Below are 17,269 nucleotides of genomic sequence, written 5' to 3'. Positions count from 1 at the left end.
CTATCTAAAACTTTTAAAATACATTAGCAATGTATATAACATGTAACACCAAAATATGAGAGCTTAATACAGTAATTTCATTTTTCTTCTCAATCAGGATGACCAGTTTATTCAACAAAGTTGAAGACTTTTGGGTTCCAGGTATACACCAGGATATAGGGGTTCCAGATATTTCAAAAACATAGACTCCTAGTTCTCAGAGTCCCCATGCCAAAATTGAAGATACATAATTTAAAAATTTACAAAATAATATATTTTATAATAAAGCTAAATAGTAAATAGCCTTGCTAAGTGGGTTAACAGGAAGTTACATTTGAATAGTTTCTAGAAATTCATTTCATGCCGGTGCCACAGCTCAACAGGCTAATCCTCTGCCTGCGGCGCCAGCACACCGGGTTCTAGTCCCAGTCAGGGCGCCAGATTCTGTCCCAGTTGCTCCCTTCCAGTCCAGCTCTCTGCTGTGGCCCGGGAGTGCAGTGGAGGATGGCCCAAGTGCTTGGGCCCTGCACCCCATGGGAGACCAGGAGAAGCACCTGGCTCCTGCCTTCGGATCAGTGCGGTGCCCCTGCTGCAGCGTGCTGGCCGCAGCAGCCATTGAGGGGTGAACCAACGTCAAAGGAAGACCTTTCTCTCTGTCTCTCTCTCTCTCACTGTCCACCCTGCCTGTCAAAAAAAGAAAAATTCATTTCAAACATTAACACTTAGATGCTAATCAGGAAAGGGCTACACAAGCAGAGAGAACAGTATAGGAACAATCCTGGAGGTTTGTTAAAAAGAAAGAATTGATTGTAAATATGTAGATGAAGCTGGGGTCCTGCTTTAGTGGGGCCTTGAATGTAAGGAGTTTGGACTTTATACTGAGGTCAGGGATGTCAAGTGACTTAGCATTTTACAAAAACCATTCTCACAGTTATGTGCAGGGTGAAGATGGGAGAATATTTCACCTGATACGGTAGGAGATTGTGAATGTCTTAGATAAGGTAGAAAGTTTGATTGTCAGGACTTGATGTGTGGAGTATCTTGAATGGTATGGGAAGATGGCAGATACAGGATGACTTGTACATTTCATATTGGGGAATTCATGAATGCTGGAACCAGGGATTTTATGAATAGTTCCACCATTAACCAAGATGGAAAATATATATAGGAGGAGAGTGAGTGAAAAAATAGTTTTCCTTCAGACATGTTTTGAAGTGTCTGTGGAACTTTTTTTTTTTTTGCTTAGGAGCTTAAGAATGCTTGTCTGATTATAATGATTAAGAATGACACAAAAGAATCATCATGGCTTAGGAATAAACAATTTTATTTCTAAGTATGGCAGTGATTGCCTCTAAGGCCTTGGAAATATTATTTTTTTCATCTGTAATTTTTGGAGTGGGGTGATGGAAATGAACCTCTTAGGATTGTTGATATAAATGACACTGAGCTAAAGAATAAATAATTGAATATTATACGGCATTTGAGAAATTGTAGTAGTTAAACATCCTGGGGGCTGTAGCAACCGTTTACCGTGATAAATGTTTATATACCCAAGTTAGGTTCCTAAGATCACTCATTTTGATGGCTTCTGAATAACATTGGCTCACTTGCGTGAATTGCCAATGGTGTGCTTTAGATAAGCTTTTGTTTTTAGTTTTTGACTTTTCATTGCTCAAGCATGGTTTTTACCTGTTTTCCCGTTAGAAGGAAAACTTTGCCTTATTGTTTATGTTAAAATCTGTTATGCAAAATATCATTTATACTTCCAATGTAAGACAAATAACCTTTAAGATACTCACTGAAAATGCATCAGCTAATAAACTTGAAAAGAAAAGCAATTGTAAAATGTTTGCCTTTACTGTGGCATTTTAATATTCTTCATGAGGCTTCTTTGTCCATCAACCCTTTGAACAGGAAGCAGCATAAGGTTTCTTATGATTGCTACCACTCACACATTGTAAAGATCTTTTCCTTTAATCTATTTAGTACAGGATCTATTTAGTACTGGCCTGTGTCCCAGGAGACCATCAGAGATAAGGCTATTATCCTTTCATTGAGTATTATCCTGGGAACATATTTATAAAATTGAACTCTGTTGCACCTGCTGACCTCCTTTTTTAAATGAAGAAAGGGTGGGGATGGAAATTGTGTTTGCTGAATTTAGATGAAGCAATGTGTTTAACAGCACTGACACAAAGTACTCTAGTTAGGGCCTTTTATATTGTGCAAATCAATTCCATCTTGAATTTTGAAAGAAATAAGTTGACAATTCAGATTAGGAAGTTCATGATCACATTGGGTGCTCTGCAGTTATTGGCACAGTTGCTATTTTTTCAGAAGCTATTCTATAACAGGACTCATAGCTATTTTGGGATTAGTCTAAAATATTTGCTTGTCATTTATGTAATTTTTTTCTCCAAAACTGCTATAAGTGGAACCTACTGGCATTCTCTTAAATATAAAAGATAATACTTTCAGGGGACTTAAATATTTAATATTTATGATTAAATTTTAAAAGATTATCATTAAAATGGAAAAGAATAATCAAAAATAGTTTTTAAAATATAGTCTCCTATTGAATCTCTAAAACTGACAAAACTTGAAGAACAATGCCATATAACTTACAAGCTTCTATTGAAAAATGTTTTGCATTGTCAGGTTACTTGCATTATCTTCATCTGCTACATATGTTTATGGAAGTAAACTGTTATAACCCACATGTGGTTTGCTGGTTTGAGGCAGCATTGCTGACTTCAGTGGTGGTTTGTGGCTTTCTAAAAATGACTTTGATTGATAAGAGAACATGTAAATGAAATAAATTCACTCTCAATGTTGTTGTCCCAACAAATCAAGCTACATTTGTCTTTCTATAATTTCCTTCAGCTCCTTCCCATATGTTCACATGCTTGTCTATAATTGATTCAATGTTGTAGTCTGCCATTTTTGCTTCATATTGTATTTTAAGTTTTTCCCCCATGGCAGAGATGGAAATACAAATCTGTATAATAAAAATACATAGCTACTCTGCACTTAAATTATAAATTTTTGGCCAATTAGTAACCTCGTAGGAACTTCAGTTAATCAAATATGGTCTGTACCCTTTAATGCAGTAGTCCTCTGCAAAATTAGAGCAGAAGTCTAGGTCTCCTCAGTTGTTCAATGAAACTTGCAGTATTCTAGTTGCTATATTATAAAATGAGCAAATCAGTAAAATAAGGCTTATACTGGACTGGCAGACTGTATTCATCAATAACGTATCTATTATTTAGATATATATTAGCCATATAATCAGAAAAATATACGGTTCTTTGCATAATCAATCTAAGGCTGAAGTTAAGCTATTTTAGACCACATGAGAACTGGAGTCACTTTTATTAATTTTATTAATTTGCTCACTATATTTATAGTTAGAAATGCTTCTTTTTAAATAAGAAAAAGTAATCTGTTTTCTTAATGCATGTTTGCTATATGAAGCAATTTAAATATTTAATCATGGAAAGCATAAAAAGAGAAAGTGTGTAGTTGGGCATGTACTTTGTATTTGAAGAGATGTGGTGTTTAATTTGATCTATTTACTAGCTGTGTATGCTTGGACAAGTTATCTCTTATCCTCCATGTCCTTCTCTCTAAGTTAGGCTTAGTCATGCCTGACTTACATTGTTATGGTAAATGATGCAGCACATATGGACATCATCATGTCTAGAACCTGGCATAATGGCAGATACTTCCAATAGAAGTAGCTCTAGTGTTCATTGTTATCACCTTTTTTTTTTTTTTTTTTTTAACAAGCAGAGTTAGTGAGAGAGAGACAGAGAGAAAGGTCTTCCTTTTTCTGTTGGTTCACCCCCCTAAATGGTTGCTACAGCCAGCACGCTGTGCCGATCTGAAGCCTGAAGCCAGGAGCCAGGTGCCTCCTGCTGGTCTCCCATGCAGGTTCAGACACCCAAGCACTTGGGCCATCCTCCACTGCCTTCCTGGGCCACAGCAGAGAGCTGGACTGGAAGAGGAGCAACTGGGACAGAATCCGGCACCCCGACCAGGACTAGAACCCAGGGTGCCGGCGCCACAGTTGGAGAATTAGCCAAGTGAGCCGCGGCGCCGGCCTCATTGTTATCACCTTTAAGATAATAAAATTTGTATATAACAAATTATATTAACAATAATTTCAGAGAAGAGTTTGTTTTAAATGTTTGTGGACTGGTAATGTCATATCCTTATAAATTCTATGATGTTTTAAAGTGGTATATGTTGAGTTACAATTAACCTATAAAATTGTAGCAAATCAGTAAGGGAATGTGTTCAGATTCTGTTCTGCCTGCTAACGTAACAACTTTTCTTTCAACAGGCTCAGCTCTATGTAGCTACGACTTGAAGCCTTCTGAATATACTACATCTCCAAAATCTTCTGTTCTTTGCCCTAAACTACCAGTACCAGCAAGGTAAATTTTATTGTTGTTATTTTGTGATTTTTGTTTTTGTAATTTAAGAAAATTTAGTCATTTGGTGCCTGTTGTACAACTTCAATGCTTACAACAAAATTTTTTAGAGTAGCAATAGAAATGACAACATACATTTCATATCTTCCTAAAAAATGTGTAGACAGCAACTTTTCTTGTCCTCAGATATCTTAACTTCTTTCAAGGTTTTACTTTTTCAGTTTTTTTTCATGCCGTAACTTTTAAGTACATAAAACTGGTAAGTCACTATGAAATATGCAACAAGCTTATAAACCAAATCTTACTCTCTAAAGGTTCTTTGAAGTTAATCCTAGTGATACTTACTGGGATTGTTTTTAAATTTACTCTTCAAAAAGTATACCAGCAATTATTCTCCATAGTTTGTTTCAGGTATACTCTCTAACTATTTTCTCTGTAGCAGGCTATTTGACATTTTTTTATCCAAGGTCTTATTCAACAATCTTTTATTATTGTCTACTGCTTGTAATGGATACAAAGGTGAAACAAGAAATGTTCTTTGAAAGGATCTCATAGTAGTTATAAGTAAGGTATATAGGTCAGCTTTGTGTTACCACAAAAAAAGATATCTGAGATAAAAGGTTCATTTGGCTCACAATTTTGGAGGTCCAAGTGTAGGATCAGGTACCCCCATTGATTTGGCCTCTAATGAAGGCAATGGATAGTGACCCAAGGTAGGAACATGTGTAGGAACAAAAGGTTACATCTTGATCTGGATCAGGGAGAGACAGAGACGCAAGTTCCACAGTTCCCTACAAGGGCATATCCCCAGTGACCTAAGGACCTCCCACTAGACCCTGTCTCCTAAAGTTCCACCACTTCCCTATTCATGCCACCTTGAGGACCAGGTTTTTTTTTTTTGTTTTTTTTTTTTAAGACTTTATTTATTTGAAAGTTAGGGTTACAGACAGTGAAGTGAAAGGGAGAGACAGGGAGGTCTTCCATCCGCTGGTTCACTCCCCAAATGGCTGCAACGGCCGGAGCTGAGCTGATCCAAAACCAGGAGCCAGGAGCTTCTTCCAGGTCTCCCACGTGGGTGCAAGGGCCAAAGCTCTCGTGGGCCACCTTCTACTGCTTTCCTAGGCCATAACAGAGAGCAGCCAGGACTAGAACTGGCACCCATATGGGATGCTGGCACTGCAGGTGAGGGATTAACCTATTGTACCACAGCTCTAGCAGGGCACCATGGTTGTAACACATGTGCCTTAAGGAGATATTCAACATGTAAACCATACTATTGGGCTAAATTTTAAGTTATAAATAGGTTTAAAAAAAAAAAAAAGAAAAGAAAAGGGAAATAAATTCTCCAAGCATCATAGAATGCTAATTCTTCAGAATTAGGTATGTGTATGTATATTTACATATGTGTATGTATGACACTTTAGAGCATGTTGATCTTGAGACTATAGTCTGTATTGCTAACTGTGAGTAATGAGGCCACTTCTATAGGGAAACTGACTGGAAGCCACTTTGATTATATTTTAATATATTATAATGAGCTGTTGTAGGTGAAAATGTTTGAGATTCATGTCTACTTTCTTTTGGGCAACTTATGGGTTTAACTTGTTCTTTATTTGAAATTTTCTACTGAAAAGTAGAAAAAGGATACAACAATTAAATTGAGTTCCAGCTCTTTTAGTCTGTCAAGTTGCTATTGAAAACCAAAATTTAAAGATTAAACACACTAACATAAAGGGGCTATTTTAGAAGATACTCAATAGGAGGGCCTTATTATGGTCTTAGACCAGTAAGTAGAAATTGCATTAATAAAAATTCAGAATATTAAGGAGGCTGCAACAGGAAAGTAAAGGAGGTCCTTTGAGTAGAATCGATGGAAAAAATTTACCTATGGAAACAGAAAAAGCTGTATACCCTTATCTACCTGGTCACTTATGTCTGTTTAAATAGTGTATACCTTGAGTATATACTCATTCTTCCAAGACCAAAGCATCTTATGAAAGGATAACCAGAAAGCCTGAATATAAGAATGAGGTTGGTCTGCTCCTGTGCAATGTGCATGGGATATGGGTTGAGTTAGGGCTCAACTCATACTGCATATCCACACCTGCTTCTGAGTTTTGACTCTGCCACGCTGAGGATAGCCTATTACTAGTAGTCAGAGGTGTTCCAGTTTTGGCTGCATGAGCGTGAGTGCATACATACTTTCACACACATCACAGCATCCAGAGGGTATTCACTAGAAGACAAAGCATAGTGTTAGTGTTATAGGTTTTAGAGATAGAAAGACAAGGCCTCTAACAAGGTCATCACCTGATACCTTACTAATCTAAGATACAATGCTGAGTCTATGTCATCTGAAAATGGACTATACACTGTGTTTATACTATGTTTAAATATGGTTAGGTTTTACTTATTTTAGGCCCTCACAATCTTGATCTAAACCTACTGTGAAGAAAATAAAGAAATTATTACTAGAAAGAAGGCAAATTAGAACTTTATAAATATCAGAGTTATTTTTTATTGGCAAAATGAGAGGACCTGAGAACAAGAATAAATTTGTTTTGATGAAAAGAACACTTGGGGCACTACCCCATTTCACACATAGTGTTAGATACCAAATCTCCAAAGATGGTCTCTCTCCCCTTAAACTCATACTATGTCTTAAACTTAACTAATTTTTGATAACTTTTTTTGATGAATGCTGGAAGACTGTCACTAGGCAAAACTGAGGCTCAGGAAAGTGGCCCTCAAGCATCTTTGACATCTGTTTTAGCTATCTTCTGTGAGCACTAGTGGGACAGGGGAGTATGAACTTAGAGTGAGATCAGACTAGTCTCAATTCCATTTCACTGTTTTTTTGGGGGGGTTTTTTTGTTTTTTTTGCTTTTTTTTTTTTTTTTTTTTTTTTTTTTTTTTTTTTTGACAGGCAGAGTTAGACAGTGAGAGAGAGAGACAGAGAGAAAGGTCTTCCTTTTTCCGTTGATTCACCCCCAAAGTGGCCGCGACGGCCGGCCAGTGCATTGCGGCTGGTGCGCTGCAACGATCCGAAGCCAGGAGCCAGGTGCTTCTTCCTGGTCTCCCATGTGGGCGCAGGGCCCAAGGACCTGGGCCATCCTCCACTGCCCTCCCGAGCCACAGCAGAGAGCTGGCCTGGAAGAGGAGCAACCGGGACAGAATCCGGCGCCCCAACCAGGACTACAACCCAGGGTGCCGGCGCCACAGGCAGAGGATTAGCCTAGTGAGCCGCAGCACCGGCCTCATTTCACTATTTTCTATTCATCAGCTTGAGCAAGTCTCATAATCTCTCTGTAAACCACGTCTCCTCACATGTGAAATGGGAATGTTCGCACTTGTCTCAGAATTATTGCAAGATTAAGTAAGATCATATATGTTAAATATCCACTATTGTGCTTGACACCTGGTTTAGGAAGTCTCATTTCTTTCAACTTGTAGATGCTCTCCTTTTGCCCCAAACTTCCTGGGTACCCAGGGACCTTCTGTGACTGAAAGCAGTACCTCTGTTAAAATGAGAAAAGCAATTGTAAACTAATTTGCAGTAAAACACTAATGACATATAATAACCAAATAATTATCATTCCTAAGAGCCTTTGAAATCTAAAAGCAAGTACCTAGAAAGGGCTGTGTTTTATCCAAATTCTTAACTCTGTTGGTGAGATGCACAAGGTAGCAGTTTGCGGAATGGCTAGCCAATATTCTTATAATGCTAATTATTAGGGATAGGAAAAAAATAACAATAATAGAAACAGATTATATAAAATCAGTTCATTCATCATTTTTAGGATCTCTCTGGATGCCAGAAGCAGAATTGATAATATGATATGTAGATGACAAAATATCCAAAAAATTACTTATTTATATTTTTCAAATGGAGAAGTCAGGAGCCAATTATCATATATAAATTACCTGTTGTGCACCAGCTACCATACTGTCTCTCATACATACTTTCTCACTTAACTCTCATAAAAACCTATACAGACATTGCCCTTAATTTTTAGGTTAGGAAATAGATGAGAAAGATTATATTACCCAAGGCCATGCAACTAATTGTTGTGAATCAAAATTTGAATCTAGTCAAGTCTGTACCACAGTTGGTATTTAAAGGAGACAGAGAAAGTAGTATAAAAGTGAAGGAGAAAAAAGAAATAAAATGAAATCTGCAAAACTCACTCCATAGTGGCATTATATTGTTGACTTTTGTTTAGTGTGATTTTTTTCAGAATGCCTTATTGATATTCTTCCCTAAATAAAACTTTTAGATAGAAATCATATGTAATTATTTATTTATAACCTTAAGTTCTAAAATAATTGTGACATGCAAAACTCCTGTCTGCTTTTGTGAAGATGTATGGATAAGAGATATTAGGCCTTGCTTGTCATTATACTTTAGAGAGCTCATTAACTATGACAATCCAGACTTTAAGGTAAATGCACAGTGTATTTGCCAGGGTGAGATACAATTTGCCAATGAGTGGCTAGTTTTTAAAAATCTTTAGATGACTCATAATAATCTCATTTATTCCTTCTTAACTAATGTTTCAATAATGTGAAACAGCATCAGTTCCTAATGAGACTACATTGACTTCTTAAAGATTCAGTATTCTGGAGCTGGGGTTGTGGTGCAGTGGATTAAGCCAGAGTCTCAGCTGCTCCACTTCCCTCCAGTTCCAGACTAATGGCCCTGGAAAGGAAGCAGAATATGGCCTAAGTGCTTGGGCCCCTGCCACTCACATCAAACCTGGATAGAGTCCCAGACTTCTGGCTTCAGCTTAGACCAGTCCTGGCATTGTGGTCATTTGGGTAATGAACCAATGGATAGAAAATCAATTTCTTTCTTTTCTCTGTCTCTGTCTCTGTCTCTCTCTCTCTCTCTCTCTCTCTCTCTGTCACTCTGCCTTTCAAATAAATAAATAGATAAATCTTTAAAAAGAAGAGATTCAATATTCTGTGGGCTTTGAAAGAAAAACTTACTGTAAATAGGATACTTTATGCTTGTCTTATTAAGAAGTAGAGATGGTCATTTAGATGAGACTCTAAAGTAGAAATGGTTTCATATGAATATTTTTCAGATATGTAAAATCAAGTTAACTTGTCTTAAGTTCATTATATTAAATGGGATTTGAGTGGTAAAATATATCAGACACAGCATTTCAATATCTGAATACTTAGTTTTTTTAAATAGGAAAATAATCCAAGCATCAAAAGCTCATGGCTGGTAGGTTGTTCTTATTTGGGGAGGACTGGAAAAATGAATGACATACAAGGGAATCTGGTGTATTTATGTTGAAGCTGAATAATTTTGTTTTTGAGTAATATGTCCACATATTATCTCCTTTTATTTGCTTGCTATTTCTCCTCTACATTATGACTAAGAGCAGATTTTGAACTATCAGCTAGACAATGTAGTTAATCAGCTTGTGCTAATTATATACCTTTAAATTTAAAGCTGTCAGGATTTTTTTTAACTGACATAGATTGAGGTATGGAGTAAAAGATTGTTGTTATTTTGCTCTAATTCTTTGAAGTGGACTCTCCAAATGGACAAGTGTTTATATACAGTATAAAAGTAACTTGCAAGGTTAAATTAAGAGCAGATATTACTCAGCCTTTTCTTGTAAATAAAAATGAACAATCACAATTTTGAGAGCAGTCTTTCCTTTTCAAGTTATCTATCTTCATCCTAAGTTTAGAAAGTAGAAAAACACTGATAATATTGGGTGTAGTGTTACTATATAAGTTAGAATCATTGATTTACAGGTGGGCCATTTGCTGCTACTGCTGCTGCTGCTAATCTGAAGAGACAGAGTACTTATTTTTACCCTTTTAACTAACAGATGGGGAAACTGAAAAAAAGAGATAGAGTGACGTGGCTATCTGAAATTAGGAGAATTTGGGATTTTACAATTATTTGACAGGAAAAAAGGAAATAAAGAAGCAGGGCCAAGAAAATTAATAGGTACTAAAAACTGTAAGAAAGACATCAGGAGGGCGGCTCCGTGGCATAGTAGATTAAGCCTTGTCCTGCAGTGCTGGCATCCCATATAGGTGCTGGTTGAGCCCCAGATGCTCCACTTCCCATCCAGCTTCCGGCTAATGGCCTGGGAAAGCAGTGGAAGGTGGCCCAAGTGCTTGGGCCCCTGCACCAACATGGAAGACCTGGAAGAAACTCCTGGCTCCCGGCTTCAGATGGGCCCAGCCATCTGTGGAGTGAACCAGTGGATGGAAGACCTCTCTTCTCTCTCTCTCCCTGTTTCTGTAACTCTACCTCTCAAATAAGTCTTAAAAAAAAAAAAAAAAAAAAAAACAGGGGACGGCGCCTTGGCTTACTTGGCTAATCCTCTGCCTGTGGTGCCGGAATCCCATATGGGCCCCGGGTTCTAGTCCTGGTTACTCCTCTTCCAGTCCAGCTCTCTGCTGTGGCCCAGAAAAGCAGTGGAGGATGGCCCAAGTGCTTGGGCGCCTGCACCCACGTGGGAGACTAGGAAGAAGCACCTGGCTCCTGGCTTCGGATTGACGTAGCTCCAGCCATAGCGGCCATTTGGGGGGTGAACCAACAGAAGGAAGACCTTTCTCTCTGTCTCTCCCTCTCACTGTCTGTAAATCTACCTGTCAAATAAATAAATAAATAAATCTTTAAAAAAATTAAAAAATAAAAATAAAAGACATCAGTATCCTTCAGGTGAATTTATTTTATGTTCAGGGTTGGAACCAAGTGAGTTAAACAGAGGTTACTTGAGAAATGATGGGATAAATAGAGAACATAACAATGTAGGTAATCATGAAGCAGAGAGGTTTATAGTTTTGAAAGATAAAGAACCAGGCTTTAGTTAAAAATCTGGTTAGAAAAGTCTTTAGTCAAAGACATTAATTTGACAAAAACCACCTCAGAAAGAAAGCTGTAGGTCATAAAACCATTGTTAAAGGTTTCTGTCCCAAATCTTCCTCCATGAACTTAGAAACCTATAGTTAATCTTTTTTGATTCTTGTAGTATTCCCAGCAAAATACATTTCCGTTAAAAGTATTCTGAAATTTAGTATCTTTTTACAATTGTGCAATAAATTTTCATCAAAGAATGACTTGCATCACTGTAATTCAAGCATTGCACAGAACACTCTGGATTTCTGTAATTTTTAATAAAATACCCATTTTTGGCATTTAATTTCACTAATACCACTTTGAAGGTATAAGCAAATACACACAGGGACAGCAGGAAAACATTTTAAAATGAACATCCATGTCATAATGTCATCATCATTTTTTGATACATCTTACTGAAGCATAACTAAGATAAGGCTAGATCTTTTAAACAGTGTATTTTATTATTTCATGAAGTTGAACAGTGTGGCTGATGTTGCTTTTTATTACTTCCATTGGTGCTCATTTACTAACAGTTGAGGAAAACTGATACATGGTTCACACATATTCTTATTTGAAAAGGAATATTCTTTTTAAGGAAGAAAAGATAGTATTTTGCTTTAGGTCATACAAAGTTGTTATGCTAAACCTTGGCGTTTGATGCCCAGTTATGTGATCCTATCCACTAATTGCTCCATAAGACAGTGTCAGCTAAGAATGAGAACAGATTTGTAACATTCCAGTCAAAAATGTTGTGTTATAGCTGACACTGATAATCCTACAACCCAGTTCCAAAAATATGGAGTTCATGTTAGTGATGGCTAAATTTTAAATTCTGTACATTCAAGTGTGTATTTATGTGTGTACATACATATAGGCTTTCTTGGAATCCACCACATCACAGTTGAAGGCATATCCATAGTCCTTTGTTTAAAATTCTCACATCAGTTAGATATACTCCCCAAAGTTGAAGTGAAACCACATCATACCCAGATTCATGTGACAGTTAAACATAGCTGTGTTCCTTCACAAGTAAAAGCTACAGTCCATAGAAGACTGAAATAAATTATTAAATAATCAGTTATTTTACTCTTTTCTGGACACATAATTTGGATTAACATATAAAAAACTGACAATTCCATGGCCCTAATAAGTCATATTTTTCACTTTTTTATATTATTTTTCTATTTTCATTCTCACGTATAATCTTTTCTACAAGAATGTTCTTATTACATTGGGTGTAAATTTCCCCCTGGTATTAATATTACACTACAAGCATATCTACATACTGTTATGGCTGTGCTTTTAAACCGCTATATATTATGTTGTATGTTTATGCCTTGGCATGACTTGTTTATGTGAGAGGTATAAAGCTCAAACCCTAAACATCTTTATCAATCTGAGTTTTTGTATGCTGTTCTGTTAGGGGAAACCTCCCATTAATGGTGGCACATTTTGAGTAACAGCATGTATGTTTTTTTTATTTTCTAATTGCTTATGGCAAAAGTTCATTTTTAGTTAAATGAAATATATGTTTGTAAGCTTTGTCATCTGCCCCTGACTGGTAGATATGCAGGGAGAGGAGATTACGTGTCTGGTTTTGCTTTGGTAGTTCTGTGTGTGTGCGTGTGTGTGTGTGTGTGTGTTACTTTCTAGAAGGGGAGGGTAATGTCTTCTGTTGGAACATGCACTCCACCCTGTTTGATAAAGCTTGTGGTAAGATTCGCATCACTACCCATGACAGCCATCTTCATAGCATTAAGCACCCAGCTCTTAGCTCCCATAATGATGTGTGGAGGGTGGAGTGTATTGCAGCCATATTCACCTTCATTTGTGTGTTTGATGTGGCATTTATATTAAGTAGGAGTAATTTTTTTTCTGATTTTTTTTTCTTGTGTCACCAGTGCACCTATTCCATTCTTCCATCGCTGTGCTCCTGTGAACATTTCCTGCTATGCCAAGTTTGCAGAGGCCCTGATCACCTTTGTCAGTGACAATAGTGTCTTACACAGGCTGATTAGTGGAGTAATGACCAGCAAAGAAATTATATTGGGACTTTGCTTGTTATCACTAGGTAATTGTTTTTCTCATTATTAGCTATCGCATAGTACTACAGTAGAAGACTGTTCTTTTAGCCAAAATATGAATACAATTGGGGATACTTGTAAAATGTTTAATTTCCCTTAGCCAAAATAATTGTTTCAGATTATATATAATTAAAAATATGTACATATAAAAATGTATATATGTATATATATCTGAAACTCATTTCTGTTCTTTTCTCTTTCGTTGGAGAAACTGTGATTACTGAGTCTATAACTACTTTTAATACGATAGCAAGGAGACTTCTTTTAATGAATCAACAACCCCTCTGTTTTTAGTTATGATTCCAGAAGATGTGTTTACTTATTAAAGAGACTGCATATTCTCTTATTTATTCCCATCTCAGAACATAGATTTCTGATGGATTCTTTTTGAAGTATGTAATCTTTTCATTGCTACAGTTCATACTATCACTATACTGCTGGAAAAATTGGAAATCTCCACTTGTTAGCCACTGAATTTTCTGGTCAATGAGTAGATAATATAATCAAGTACAAATTTTATTTTCAAGATGAAAACTTTCTATACTATTCTAAAACTATACTTTTGTATAGCCACGTCAGAATTTATGGGCCTACTTATTTGAGAGAAGTAAACTATGATAGGAACCAAACAACTATTTCATTAACTAAGTAAGATGAATATTTATGCCAGTTGACAACAGTTATAGTCATTGAGAAGATACAAGCCGTATTTCTATCTTTCCTGTCATTAGAGAGTATTTTCTTTTTGCTTAGGTAGTACTTGACTCAATTGAAATAATGCTGTCCATATGAAAATCTAACTCTGTGATATTTGAAAGGCTCCCATCTGTTTTTGGTTCCTGTGAATTTATTGCAAAAGTGAGTACCTTAATAATATTACCTAAACACAGATCCCAACCGTGTATTTGGCTTTGCAAATGGCCCAAAGAAATTTGACTATTAGTCTGGCTTTTTATAAAAATTATTTGGTTTCAGTTAGCTAAATACCTTAGCCAAAAATAAAGCATAAACCTTAAAAGTAACAGTTATAATGTTGCTAAGCCATTGGAATTCCATTTTTATTAGAATGATTTCCTTTGGAAACTTAAAAATGTAAGATAAACCCAAAAGATTTTGGTTCATTTATTTGTGTAATGAGCCTTTAGATAATTAAAGATTTGTAAGTTATGGTTTCAGAAATGAATTTCCCATGCAGAGGTTAAATCCTCCTTCTTTGAGAATTAATCTGAGGATTTTAGCACATTGGGATTTTACTTTGCTTCAATTTGAGAAACGGTTTCTCACTAAGAGTCTCACAGTTGGGACCCTTAGTCCAAGTTGAGAAATTAGGTTTGAGGAATTTTGCCTCACTAGGCTTCAAAAGAGTATTATTCTGAAGACACAGACCATCTTTTGAAGGTCCCAAGGAGAAACAAATAGAAAAACATAAAATATCATCTAGTTTGACTGCCCTTCAGAGAAGTTGGCCCTAAAATGCACAGATTACTCAAGGAAGTATAGCACCTAACTTAACCAATCTCTGTCTACATGTGGTAATATTTCTTGTCACCAACATGACATACCATTCTCTACACTTTGTGTGTTGGCACGTATGTTTGCATGTCTGACGTCTTACTTGTGGTGAATCCACAACAGTCTTGTGCTGTTTTTGAGTCACCATGTGCATTTGCATGTGTGCTTTTCTGTAGTTTATAAACCCACATAGTGAAGTGACTTTGGTTTTAAGTGATGTTATTGAAGTGTTACAAGTAGCAATGTGAAAATGCAAAAAGAGCTAGTTTCCTTTCTTACCTAAGATGTGGTCATGAGCTAGTCAATAGCAACAAATTACTTCCCTGGCAAGAAGCACCAATTTAAAGAATTTATATTTTCCTGTGTTTTCAAATAATAATCTACATGTTTTGGAGTAACATTCATGTTCTCTATTATCTTCCCTGCAGTTCTCTCCATGATTTTGATGGTGATAATCAGGTATATATCAAGAGTACTTGTGTGGATCTTAACAATTCTGGTCATACTGGGTTCCCTTGGTAAGCCATTTCTTTGTTTTCATGATACATAACTAAATCATGATGGACGACAGAAACAAAAAATTTCTACTTTTATATCCTCTTTCTTCTCTTTAAAGGAGAATGTTTATTTTTGCCTTAAAATTTTTATAATTATAGTTACCTGTGTCTCAGCATTTCACCCTTGTTAGCATTTGAAGTCTAGACCTTATTTTTATACAGATATATAGATGTATATTATTTAGTTAAAATTTTAAAGCTAAATAGTGTTTAGTAATAAAATATGTTCCCATTTACAATGGATTTATAATCCTAACTGCTGCGTTTGGTCTTACTATTGTCATTTGCTTTATGTTTCCCTAATATTTATTCTTCTTTGTTTTTATTTTTCTATCTTTGTTTTGTGGACTATTTTCTTTCTTTATAACTTAACTACTTTCACCCTTGATTGGATAGTGTATGTTATATTTTTGCTTCTACAGTTGGTAACGTATGCATTTTTAGAAATAATATTTAATCTAGAATTCTATGATTAAAGGCTGAAATTAAATAATCGGTGTTGAGTTTTACTCTAACTCCTTTAAATTTATCTTAAGCTTTCTTCCTTTCGTCCCTGTCTCACTTTCACTCGTTCCCACTACTTAGCCCTTATTAAATAATCTGAGATTTTATATTCAGGTTATTATTAAAATTAAAATATTTTCATGTACAATATATTTTTAACTATTTATTCATGCCTTGAAAAGTTTCATAATTATGCTTACATTAAGTTTATATTATCCTAAACTAGTTTTGGTAGAAACTACTGGTCCTTTTCCTGTAAGACTTCACTCTTGAATTTTTAATTTCAATTCATCTTTATATGTCAGTTTGTCTTTATATGTGAATTCAGGTGATTTATTTATGAAAGATTCAGGGGCTATATATTTTCTTAGTTCTTACATATCTGAAATTGTTTTTGTTTTCATGTGTGAGTCTTGGATTAAATGATTATAAAATTTTTCAACAATAGTCTCTTGTGATGGTTGTTCATTATATCAGAGAACTCAGAAACCAGTATAAACTTTGTTTGTTACCCATAACCTGTTTCACCTACTTACATGTTTATGTAATTAACATGTTTTTATAATTTAAAATTTTGGGGTAATTTTGAATCTTAAGTGTTCACCTGTGATCTTTTTTAAAGGGGAAATCTTTTTAACTCTGAAATTTTTTTCTTTATTTCTATATTTGATTTTTCTGTTCTGATGCCTATCTCCCCCACTCCTTTTCTTCTGCTGTCATCTTCTGAGTTATTATTTTAATTTTTTGGTTATTTTTTCCTTATCATTCAGTACTAGCTCTTCTTTTATGATTTTTGAAGCAATATTTATAATTGTACTAACTGGTATGACATTCATATAACTTTTTTTACCCTCTCTTTCTATATATATATATATATATGTATGCATACAAATATATAAATATATATGACTATATATATATATATATACACACACACACACAACCACAAATAAGAGAAAACATATGATATTTGTCTTTTTAGGTCTGGCTAATTTCACATAGCATAATGATCTCCAGTTGCATCCATTTTGTGGTAGATGTCAGAATTTCACTGTTTTTTATGACTGAGTAATATTCCATTGTGTATTTATACACTTATTGTTAGTAGTAGTAGTAGTAGTAGTAGTATATACATTTTCTTTATGCAGTCTCTTAAGTTTACTTGCATATCGCTGATAGTTTTTCTAGTAGTGGTTTTGTACTTTACTACCTATGATGAGGAAATTAATTTTACTATTCCAGTTGCATTTTATTTGTAATTCTTCCTACTCTCAACAATTTTTCTTTTCATTTCCATGTATAGCTTTCATATCTTAATTC

At 35.4% G+C, this 17,269-nt stretch overlaps 1 protein-coding gene across 3 annotated transcripts in view; it reads left to right on the top strand.

Annotated features, from left to right (window-relative positions):
- SLC44A1 (solute carrier family 44 member 1) overlaps nt 1–17,269 on the top strand; it is a 223,322-nt gene that overhangs the window by 112,055 nt on the left and 93,998 nt on the right. For all 3 annotated transcript variants that reach the window (XM_062207835.1, XM_062207834.1, XM_062207833.1), the window contains exons 5-7: nt 4,325–4,418; nt 13,194–13,363; nt 15,317–15,406. In XM_062207835.1, coding sequence (XP_062063819.1) covers nt 4,325–4,418; nt 13,194–13,363; nt 15,317–15,406 — 354 coding nt within the window. The remainder of the gene's footprint in view (nt 1–4,324; nt 4,419–13,193; nt 13,364–15,316; nt 15,407–17,269) is intronic.

This window comes from Lepus europaeus, chromosome 12 (assembly GCF_033115175.1).
Source record: "Lepus europaeus isolate LE1 chromosome 12, mLepTim1.pri, whole genome shotgun sequence".
NCBI classification, from domain to species: Eukaryota; Metazoa; Chordata; class Mammalia; order Lagomorpha; family Leporidae; genus Lepus; species Lepus europaeus.
The sequence above is the reverse complement of the archived record's forward strand: the minus strand, read 5'-3'. Positions and strand labels throughout refer to the sequence as shown.